At 37.6% G+C, this 12562-nt stretch overlaps 1 protein-coding gene across 1 annotated transcript in view; it reads left to right on the plus strand.

Annotated features, from left to right (window-relative positions):
* Window positions 1–12562, plus strand: part of LOC107555673 (ephrin type-B receptor 2-like) — a 181125-nt gene that overhangs the window by 91632 nt on the left and 76931 nt on the right. Inside the window, exon 3 of the mRNA XM_016238545.1 lies at window positions 9671–10355. Coding sequence (XP_016094031.1) covers window positions 9671–10355 — 685 coding nt within the window. The remainder of the gene's footprint in view (window positions 1–9670; window positions 10356–12562) is intronic.

The following is a 12562-nucleotide window of genomic DNA, read 5'->3' on the forward strand; positions in this document are numbered from 1 at the left end:
CCCCCCCCCCCCTCCATTCAAAGAAAGCCAGTGGGGTCCAAAACAACACAGATATATTTTTCAGAATATCTCATATCATGTTCCACAGAAAACAGCCTTACATGTTTGGAATGACATCAGGGTGGGTAAACTATCCCTTTAACTTACCATAAAATTTTGTGTTCTTAATTAAAATCATGTAATTTCAGTATTTCTGATCGGCATTGTATAAGATGTTTCAACTGATGCAAACCACAAATCAGAACCGCCTTAGAAAATCATTTGGTTCAAGAACTGTCCTGAAATCAGTTCCACTGAGGATTGATATATAAAACAATATTTTACCATTGTTTGGGCTCCCCTCATCAGGGAATCAAATCTTTGTGTGGTCACTTGTCAAATTGAAACAAGAAATCCTTTGGCAGCATTGCCCTTTTGTCAAGTCCTTGATTTATATCAGATATGTAAACATGATCCACATGGATATAGATAGACACAAGGGTTAAGGGAGCAATAAGGAGCTTGTTTGTCTGTCTTCACATGTTGTGCATTACCAGTGGATAGAGGTAATTGAAGCTGACTGCCAAAGACGGCTCAGTTTGTATGGTCGCCTCTCATTTTTTGTCTCTCTCAATCACTTTCTCTCCCTCTGTCAATCTTTCTAATGGTGGGGAGCTCAGTATCTCGCTTAGGGTTATAATCCCACTGCACTTTAGTTGAAATATACGGATGTCATTTGTCCCACACGTCCCCTCAGGACAAATGTCTCAGTGTGACTCTATCTGTCAGATTTCCCACAACTGCAAATTAGGAAACTTTCCCTCAGGAGCTGTCATACATGCTCCCTTTCGCCCCTCTGTGTGAATTATTTATTTATGCAGATTTACAATGTATTTCTTTGAGTCCACGGACTGCTTTGGCGTGAGATGTGGAGTCAGCATATTTCACAGAAGGACTCGTCAGCACCGCTGAACTAGTTACAAATGCTCGAATACAAATGACAGCCCTGGGAGAGCTTTAATTGCTGGCTTTTTGTAAACTTCATAAGGTTCTGACAGTTTATTTGTAAAAGATGCTGAAGTCCAAATAAAAGTTCAGAGTCATGTCATAGCGGCTCAATTAATATAACACAAAAGCTTGATCGCGGCCAATTTCTGCTTCCCCTCGAGCAAGACTTTCTCATAATTCAGCACAAGCTCACGCCTCCGCTTTAACCAGGAGAGACTCTGTCTAGGCGACTTATAGATCACAGCTCGGTTGTGAACTTTCTTTCGCCTTGGGTGGCAGGGGAGTTATCATTTCTAAACTTCTGTCCACAAGAACATTGTGTCATTTATCACAGGGCTCCTTTTCCCAGTGCAAGTTACAAGTTTAATTTAGTTCAGTTGTGACTGTAACTTTGCTGTGCCGAAGACACTGTTTACATGAGATTAGTCATATAGCTAAAACATTCGGTAACACTTAATTTCGATAGTCCACTTTAGACATTCTATTAACAGTAAGTAACTTTGCAACTACATGTTGTAGCGAATTTAGCTCACAACAGGAAATATGAATAATTAACCATAACTAATTATGATTAATTATTAATATTTTAGATCCACTGTAGATATTTAGCTGACCACTCAGGGTCAACCGTCTTGTCAATTCTAAGAACGTTAATTTCCTGGTTAAAGGAAATAACTTTCTTACTGTACAATTCTATAAGTTTGTAACATAAATCTGCATGATTATTGACTAAACCTACCCTAACAGTCTACTCTGAGAGTTAGTAGACATGTAGATGCAAATTAATGAGAATTAGTTGACATGTAGTTGACATGTAGTTGCAAAGTTACTTATAGTTAGTAGAATGTCTACAGTAGACTATCGAAATAAAGTGTAACCAAACATTCTTTTTGCCAAAGTGTTATCAACATCATTAAGGGTGCCTTATTGGATGTTCATGGAGGACACATTCTTGCATTCAAAAACATCAAGACGGAGGGGCAGAAGGCAAGTGTCTCCAAAACTTGAACTGTTTTTAACTTGATAAATACCTATGTCGTAGGTTTTTAGCAGGACGTTGTTTGTTCTGAGTTTTTTCCTCAGGTTTAGCACAAATGGCATGATTTATATGCCTCAGTTTAAAGAGATCATGAACTGCATTTTTTTTTAAAATTATTTTATAATGTTCTCTGATTGTTCTCTGGTTCACTTAACATAATGTTAGTGTGATTTTACATAAAAAAACATCACAATTTAGAAGTAATGGGCTATTTTCTCTGCAGAACGGTCTGTTTTTATAGGTGAGTTGCATTCGAGACTCGCAAGTAAACACCCACTGCTATGATTGGCTAAAAATATTTCGCTTATTGAAATAACAGATGGACGCTGCTGTGACACACTCTGAAAACAACATGGGTCATTTGGGTTAAAAACATATAAATGCTCAGTATATATCAAACGACCTGGAACAGACAATGCAGTAGTGTTAAAAGCACGTTTACTCACACTTATGTGTTGTGACATTACTGTTGGATCCACTCTAGTCAGACTCAGCTTTGCATCATCGTTTACTTTCAGTCTCTCTGAAAAGCCTGCATCATACTGTCTTTTCTAAAAATGAATCCTTAGCAAAGTAAAGCAAACAAACAAACAAACAGTGTTTCACTGATGCGATCTGCTCTTTGCTAATTTTACCCCGTGTTTACACGTATCAGTGGGCGGGGCTAAAGTGGCAGAGATGTAGAGGCAGGCGTTGATCTTCTCCTGTGGAGGTGGTGTTTAGCCACACTATTACGTCATAAAGTGGCACATTCCAAAAGGAGTCGTTTTCTGAGCTTGATTTCAATAAAAGCTGTTTTTAAACTAACGAGAAAGTTTTGAGTTTTGAAACTTACAGGATGTTTTTATAGTACATTGACCTGCTATATATCAAAAGATCAAGGGAAATTAGATTTCTCATTTCATGACCCATTTAATAATTTGCAGGGTTGTGCACTATTTAGAATTGAATTAAGAATGCTTTTTTTTTTTTAAATTTTTCATTTGATTCATGACTTTGAATCGAAGTAGAATAATATAAAGAATTTAAATAAAAATTTCAATGTATTGAAGTGGCATTAAAATCAATGAAATTTATAGAAAAATTTGTATAACGGTTATTAGCTAGAAAGTTCATGAATACTAAATTTTAAGGTTGAATGTTGTACCTCATTGAACCATTGTTCAGACTTTAACTGTGAAATGAAATAATAGTGATGCTTGGCTTAATTTAACACGCCCTGAAATATCTTGTTGAACTATCACAGGACTGTAGTAGAATAAGAGAAGAACACCAACTCCATTTAGCCTGTCTTGTCATGATTAAAAGACTGCAGATCATGACCATGTGGAGCCCATAAGTCCCAGGCTGTGTTCTCATCCAGTGGACTGAAACCTTGGGTTCTGCACTAGCAGTTCTCCTTATTTGCTTGTGACCCTCAAAACATAGCTGGAGCCCTTAGACCTAATGACGACATAATTTTGTTGGTGCTTTTTGTATTTCTATGCCAGTAAATAGGGACATGAACTAGTGGTGCACCACCGCTGAAGGGCCCCCCATATAAGGCTCTGACCTCTTAACAGAGGGCAGCCAACCTCTTCTTCTGTGTCTTAACAAACTTTTTGATAAATGCCTTTACACACTTTATGAGAGCTTGTGATTAACCATAGTTTCAGGAGGAAGAATCTAATTTAATCTGTCTAATTTATATTTCACCTCTCATAAATACTGAAGTCTGTTTTTAGGACCATTTAGTAAATAAATAAAATGATTGATTTGAATTACTGAATTAATGTGTGCTGAAAAATATTTGTATTACTCTTTTTATATTTTTATATTAAAATAGTATTATATAATTTTTTTTGATCATTCATTTATTTATTCATTCATTTAATTTTAAATTTTTGGTTGAAATAAAAAAAGACATTGAAGTGCTGACCTGCCTTATTACAAAATATTGTCTGAGCTCCCCATGTAATGCTGAATCCCTCTTTTACATCTTAAAACACATGGTCACCCTTTAGCCACACTTCCATTGAAAATCCAGGAGAAAACCTATGATAATGAAGATGTTTCTTTTAATTTCACACTCAGTGCTTGATCGCTTGGCTCTTATTATGTCTCATTTGGTTCTCCTCTTTGCCTCTGATGAAAGAGTGGCAGAGAAGCTGAGACGGCACAAAGGGAGGCCTTCCATTTAAAGGCCGTTTGTTTGGAGCGTCTTTAACCCACTCCTTTCCTCACCTCCTCCTATCATGCAGTACACTCACTTACTCAGTCTCTCATTAACAACATTGTTTTTTTTATTAGTGTTTTCTAATTTGATTAGTCAGAGTGACAGACTACAAACAAGAAGATGCTACACTCTGTCTTCTCTTGTTTAACTGCCCTTCATTCTTACCCCTCTTTTTGGTTCATGGAAGAATGTGTCATCCTTAAGAAAGGTGGCACGGTCAATGGCTGCCAGTGACCCAAGACACATCTGGCTGCTTGAAAGGACTAAACTATAGTGATGGAAAAGTTCATTTTACACACACACACACAAAACACAGTGCAAGTGTTAGTGACCACAATCCTATCCAGAATAATTTAAGTTCATCTCGGCTGAATAACAGGGACATGGGAATAAAGAACAAAAGGTGCGAGGAAAGAAAGCTGTTTTAATTAGCCCAAGATGGTTTGATAGAATGGAGGTCTTGGACAGGCATGACTTTCTCCCCCAGCCTGTCAAAACTCTGTCAAAATCCTTGTTAAGCAGCAACTAATTTGGGAAATTATGTCAGCTGTTAAGTGAAGAGTAAGACACTCGAGGGGAGGGTGATTTGGGGAGGGTTGGGGCGATCATACGCTTGCTGGGCTTTGAGGCTGTGGTGCTAAAAATGTTTTAAGGTGAAGAAAAGGGCTTTCACTGTTGGATGAGGTCAGGACTTCTGTGACTGGTATTTGAGTTGTTTAGTGCTGAAAGCCGGCTTGATCGCAGGCAAGTTGGCTGAAAACCGCAATGGAGTCATCTGGAGTCACTTTAGGCCAAGCAGTGAAGTCCCTGGTGCATATAGCCTTGTACCCTTCATGCTTTAGAGTGTGCAATATATACTTGTACATTTTACAAGAAGTCTTTTTCACTCTATCAACTGGCTTTCTGTACACTCTAAAAAACATTGGGTTATTTACTGTACCTAATATCTGGGTTAAACATATCAGGTCCCTTTGTTGGGTTATTTATACATTTATTGGGTTATTTCTATAACAACGCAATCAGTTGGGTTAAAATGTTAAATTCTACAGGTTGATCGGCACAACTTGAAATTAAGGTAAATTAATGTGTGCGTAATGTTGTTTTTCTTTACAAAGTCTTAAGCTCTGACACAGTAATATTTCTGTTTTTCCTATGAGCATATTTACATCTTCCCTGTCGACTGATATTTTAATCTGTTTTATCTGCACTCTTGACTAACGACACGAGCGCTTTGTAGCCGATCATTTTCAAATGTATTAAAAAAAATGGTTTCCTCACTTTTTCTGTTTTTGGGGAAATTATATATATATTTCAGATATTTTTGGCCAACTCGCTCACTTTTAAATCCCAGCAGAGCCTTTTCCATCTGGAGTCGCGTCCACTCTGAACAAGGTATGTCGCTGTTTTATTCAAAAATTTTTATTTATCATGTTTGTTTACACACACACACACACACACACACACACACACACATATATATATATATATTTACAATTTTTGTTAAGGGTTTTGTAAAGTAATAATTTTATCATAATTTAGTTGTGTTTTGATGTGTTTGCTATTTGCAGTGGTTAATGTTTAATATTTTTTTTCATAGTGTGATTTTTGGTGAATTATAATAAAACCTAAAACTTAAATAAGTTAATTATGATAATAGTGCATGGAACCTGCAAAAAAAAAAAACATTCAAAAATGCATTGTCCCTGTTTTTCATTTGACAGATAATAATGTGATAGATAATGTGTGATTTCAACTGTTCTTTTTCTTTATTAATTTTAGATTGCTCTGGACTGAGGTATGTTATACCCACGTCAGAGAAAAACTTTGAGCTCTAAAGGGCATGCATCTCAACGAAGATTCCCGTATTGCAAGACAGAGAATAGAGCCTTGGATCTTCTGGATATTTCTTCTGGTGAGAGAATCCTGCATAAGAGCTCTCTATTTTCATGGCAATTTCAATTATGTACTGACAAGCACACTGACACACACGCACTTAAAGGTGGGGTAAGCGATTTTTCAAAAACGCTTTAGAAAACTGATTCGGGGCGAGTAGCAAAACAAACTTTTAGCCAATCAGCAGTAAAGGGCGTGTCTACTCATGATGTGGAGGAGAGAGCGTTCAGTGCACAGGATGGACATTAGCCGAGGCCGAGCGACAGAAAGATAGAGATGGCGGATAAAAAATAAAAGAGGAAAATGTCTGCGGACCAAAAGAAGGCTTACGATAAGGCAAGAAGTAGTACCCGTGTAAATATCGGATCAGCTTTCCAGCGGAAGGCCTGCGATCGGAAACCGAGGTTGCTTTGTTTCTTCTCGATAGGTGAGTAACACCGTGTCTGCGCCGCAACAGCTAAAGTCTATCTAGTACACTGGACGCGACAAAGCGACCATTGAAAATCATTTGAAATTTGTGTCAATACGTCATAAATAGAACGCAGCAGCAGTTTTCTGTCGGGGATTTGTCATGTCGTGCCGCGTCACATCCAGTATAGACCATAGATATGTATATACTGTATATCTATGGTGTAGACAGCGTCACTGATTATAATGAGTTCTATATTATTTTGTCGCGCCGCGTCCAGTGTAGACACGGTGTAACATTGGTTTTGCTTTGTTTCACAGAACTAATCCTTGCCTGGGTTGCATATGTATGTGTGGGGCGGAGCTATCAAAATAGGGGCGAGACCCTTTTGGGGTAGGGGCGTGTTTGTTTTGGTGATTTCAAATGTCAACATTGGCTACCAGAAATCACTTACCCCACCTTTAAGCAATATCGCACAAACAGAAGTACTGTAAAGGTGTCTTTACATAGCTGATTTAAGGCTGCTTTGTGGCTGCTCAAAATTCTCTGTATAGACGCAATGCAGCTCAAAAGGCAGACTAAATTATTCCTTTTCTGACTCATTTCAGAATCTATGTTTGCATTGTAATTGCTCTGTAAATGCATTTATGCACCTCTGAGCATCAATAAACAGCATGTAAAGACACATAAATGCCACTTTCAGAAGCGTTTCTGCCCCATCTTTGTAGTGTGAATTTTGGCATTAGACTCTAGATCAACTTAGATCAGGTATGAGACCATGGGTAACCACAGTCTGCTGATATCGAGTCTTAATTATGAGTGTGATTTTGCTTTTATACAACAACTTAAATTTAATTTACTAAATCATTGATAGACTCACATTACCATCCACTAGCATAAACATTTTACATGCAGAAAGAGTTCAAAAATCCCCACACCTGTCTATAATGATGCAGACACCACTCTTGTAACGCTTGGCCAATCAAATTGATACATTACAGATTTTAATCCATTATTACAGTAAGAAGACAGCTACCATGGCTTACAAAAGTGCTTTGAAGACTTTTCCTCCCTTTTTTCAATTCTTGTTTGGAGATTAATCAATGTTCTTTTTTTTTTAAGATAATCTTGGAGATGTTGCATTAAAACCCTGCCAGATATCCTTCCTTCATTGCCATACAAAGTGGGTAAGTGTATCATTTATGAAAATACATTTTGTGGTATTATTTGATCTAATGTACATGTGCATATTTACCATTTTAAATTTCTGTTTGAAGGTTGGAACAAATATCATTCAGTATTTGGAGGAGGAGTAACAAAGGCAGTACCCTCACGTCCTGCAGTTTTGGGATAAAACAAGCCTTCGTTATTGTGGGAGGAATGACACTGAAGCAAGACCGTCTTTTACAAGCAGTTGATAGATGCTTTATATTATTTTACATTTTGGATACTGAGTATCCCAGGCCTGTCTTTAAAGCACACAATACTCTATATTCTGTTCCATCAACACATTTTCACCTGTTTCAACAGTTTATAATTGCATTATCTGTACTAGCTTTGTTCTGTTTATTTATTTGTGAGTTTTGTAAATTGAAACACAATGTGATTATGAAGAAAATGATAAGACAATTGCAACCAATAACTTAATTTAAAAGAAGTGTTTGCGACTTTAAATGTAATGGAAATAAAACATTTTCAATATATTTGTAAGCTGTATGTTATTATTTATTTATGTAGCAGCAGCAGTAAAAAATAAATAATAATAATAATAATAATACCAGAATGGTTTAAGCTAAAATTTGTCTAAATAACCCAACAAATTACATATTTTATAACACAAATTATTGGGTAAAGCTTACTACCCAATGCATTGGGTTAAAATAACCCAACAATAGGTCGTTGCTATATCAACCCACCATTGGATTATCTGTTAGGTCTTTTTTAACCAAACTATCCCTTTGATGCTTTCCCCCCCTAGATTTACTGTTGAATCAGAATGCTTGTTTAACTTTGCCAAATGATGCTTGGTTGTTTTCTCGTTGCGAGGGAAAGATTTTATTTATGCTAATGCTGGCTTCATTTTAAGCTGCCTGAAGACAAAAAAAAGAGGCAGCCCAGCAAAGAATAAATAATTGTGTAAACATCAAAGTGTATCACCATTTCTTTGTCTCTATGTAAGCTATCCACCTTATTTTTCCCGTAAGAGCGGGCACGGCCATTTTTAAATTTAATGTGTCTGGCTTTCCGGTCTCATCCGCTTCCAGCTATTTTTAGCTGCACAAAACAGCTCGTTTTGCTGCTTGATATTGCAAACGGGTGCTTCTTACCATATTATTTTAACATATTATCTTAATTATGAACACACTGGTTTGTAGTGCAAACAGTTTTACAGGTTACTGGACTTTGTTATTCTTCTCGTTCTTTCTCTACAGCGGCTAATGAACCAGAAGTCTCACACATTCACAAAAAACGGCTTACTTCCGCATTGAAAAATAAGGTGGATATTAATAGTACATATTTTTCATGCGAGTAAGAGAGATAAAAATATATAAAGACCAGAATCACTCTGCACTGTCATATGGGGGTCTACAGAAAACCCAAGCCAAAGCCAGCCCTCTGTATGCCTAGTGCCAGGGCCTGTTGGCTGACTAGCATGAGAATTTTGCTCTCTTTCCCACCTCATTCCTCCTGTGCTCAGTAATCTGGCCCATGCATATGGGGAAAGCTGCTGAAAATGGCTCAGGTGCTCGTAAAACCCTCCAGATATCTGATGCAGAGATAAAGACGTGTCTATGACATATTCTCTGCTGTCAGGCCTAGCTAAATGTATAAGAAGGGATTGACCTTTGTATGACCTGTAACCGAAATCCAGTGTACCATTTGTGCACATGACATGACCATATATTTAATAATTTATACAAATAGAATAGTTAGACTAATTATTAACCATGATAATAAATAAAGCATTTTCCCCAAGCTGAGGGTTAAATTGAGTAATCATTTGTTTGTATTTTTATTTGAAATGCAAATCGTTTTAACCCTGATTTCATTTCTCCTTGTCTAAAGTAAAAAGTTGCATATAAAACAAATCTCTAAACCTTTGCTTTATCATTTTCTCTCTTTATAGTGGGAAGAAGTAAGTGGCTACGATGAGAACATGAACACCATTCGTACCTATCAGGTGTGTAATGTCTTCGATGCCAACCAAAATAACTGGGTGCGCACCAAGTACATCCAAAGAAGAGGGGCTCAACGCATCCACGTGGAGATGAAGTTCTCAGTGCGAGACTGCAGCAGCATCCCAGGAGTCCCTGGTTCCTGCAAGGAAACTTTCAATCTCTTTTACTATGAATCAGACAGCGACAAGGCCACTAAAGTCTTTCCTCCATGGATGGAAAACCCTTGGATCAAGGTGGATACCCTTGCTGCAGACGAGAGTTTCTCGCAAGTAGACCTAGGTGGACGTGTGATGAAGATTAACACAGAGGTTCGCAGTTTCGGCCCCATCTCCCGTAAAGGTTTCTATCTAGCCTTCCAGGACTACGGAGGGTGTATGTCGTTAATCGCCGTGCGAGTGTTCTACCGGAAGTGCCCTCGCACTATTCGGAATGGAGCCTTATTTCAGGAGACGCATTCGGGAGCAGAGAGCACCTCACTGGTGTTGGCGAGGGGAGAGTGCATCCCTAATGCAGAGGAGGTTGACGTTCCCATTAAACTGTACTGTAATGGAGATGGCGAGTGGATGGTCCCTATTGGCCGATGTATGTGTAAAGCAGGTCACGAGGCAGTGGAGAATGGAACTGTTTGCAGAGGTAAGCACGCTCTTCTGCTAATGTGTAGTGGTCTTGTCATGTTGCACAAAACTTTTCATTTTCAGGTCACAGTTGCTCCTGACCCTGAGTACTGAGAAGCAGAAAAGGCCTTGTTTGCTTGTCTGTGTCTTTTGGTTTTCTGTTGTATTTTCAGTGCACTGTACTCCTAGTCTCATATGCTTTAATATATATATATATATATTTTAGTAAATATTGTCGTAAAATGTATTTAAAGCATAAAAGCATGTGATATTAAGGTTTGTTCTCATAGAAAATATTTTCACCCCATTGGTAACTTTATTTTTAAGTGTAAATGTAACAGAATATTATCTGTTTATGTTATTGCAAGTGGTATAGGATTTTTTCAAGATTTCAAAATCTTAACACATAATTATTAGAGTAATATAATAATGATTAGAGTATTAAAAATATTATGATTTGTTAAGATATATTGTGTGAAAACAACTCTTCATCTTGCACAAATTTGCTTCATAATAATATCATGTTTACAGCTTTTTAGATGGCTTTTACATTTTCAAAACACCAAAAAAATAAAAAATGCAAGGAACAGATACTGTCAGCATTGCTTATAAATATTACAAATATCTATGTGACATTCTAATACCATATAGAAATTGAGTACAAAGCACTTTACAGTTTTACGGAAAGATGTCTTATCGACCAGTGAAGATTTTTAGATTTTTGTATTGTAAAAAATAGAACTTTGTACTTTGAAAAGGACCCACAAGCTACAGTATTTCCTTCCAAGCTGGAGTGCTGAAGCTCTAGAAATGGCCTGCTGTTGATGTTGTGGTTTCACTGTGATATCCCAGGCAACTCAAACATGTTGATGTGGGTAGTACGGCTGTTTTTCCCCCCCTTTCACAGTATCCCTGTGCAGCATCAATGTAAGCTGGCCCTTTCACAGCGTGTCAGCATATTGATCGTTTCTTATTCAAACCCCAGCGCTCCTCTCCTTCAGCCTGCCTCACCTGTAATTCAACTCACTCTACAGCAGGAGCTCTCATTTCACCCAATGGCAGGTCCTGTTCCCACGGCAACGACAGCCTGCAGACAGGCTCCACGCTGACACAGACGACACAATAAAATGCCCACCTGTGTTTCAGACCCCCCCCACACACACACACCCACTCGCATAGACAGATGCGCACACACTCGCGTAGCCTCTTCATAAGCCTGGCTGTAATTACCACACCGGCTCCCCGTCTAGGCCAGGATGAGCTGTGATAATAGCTGCTCATTGCAGGCACTAACAGGGCGGCGCTCTGCCGATATGCTTTCAATGGCAGTTAATGAGTCAGTCACAATCCTTCCTCGGGAGCACCTGCCAATAAATCGTCGAGCAGTCTACTCTAAATTAAAGAGCCTTTATAATTATACACATTTGGTTGTTTTTTGACATATGTGTAATTTACTGCATGCTACGGATTGTAATATCCCAATGATCTGCTTGGACTTGCGGTATCTCTGTAAACTCCTGGGTTTAAAAACAATATAATTGTGAGTGACTAATGGCGAGGCTCCTAGTCAAATCAAACAAGCTGTAAAAAGGTGCTTGTTAAAGTCTTTCACGTCACGCTGTCAGTGTTTTGCTGAAAGACTGTTACTCCTAACAGAGAGAATAATGATCCTAATCACTGAGCATTTAGCTCATATTCATAAAGTCTATTGAATATTAATGCATTGAGGAATATTTCATATTTTATGACGGCAGGACCTGATTGCAAATCTGGATGATAGAGTGCTAATGTAATATAATTTCTCCAATCTTATATCACCATTTATGGTCCCATGAGCTAAAATAGCTTATTGAGGCACTAGTACTGACCTTGGATCAGCACTCTTAAGGCTAGAGAAAACTATGACGGAGCGTCATAGTATTTTAGCATTGCCTTGATGTGTTTTGAGGATGTAGAAATGGCTGAATTTGTTTGAAATCATACAGAAATGCACCAAATGATTTGCTGAAAGCTCAACCATTTCAACTCTAGGTTGATGGATGGATAGATAGACAGATGTCATGAACTAACAAATGAACAACATTTTACAGCATTTATTAGGGCAGTTTTAATTTGTAAATAAACAAATTATTAGTATATATAAAGAATATAATAGAATGTACTTTTATATATATATATATATATATATATATATATATATATATATATATATATATATATATGTAT

The sequence above is a fragment of the Sinocyclocheilus grahami genome, unplaced genomic scaffold (genome assembly GCF_001515645.1).
Source record: "Sinocyclocheilus grahami isolate Dianchi unplaced genomic scaffold, SAMN03320097.WGS_v1.1 scaffold20.1, whole genome shotgun sequence".
NCBI classification, from domain to species: domain Eukaryota; kingdom Metazoa; phylum Chordata; class Actinopteri; order Cypriniformes; family Cyprinidae; genus Sinocyclocheilus; species Sinocyclocheilus grahami.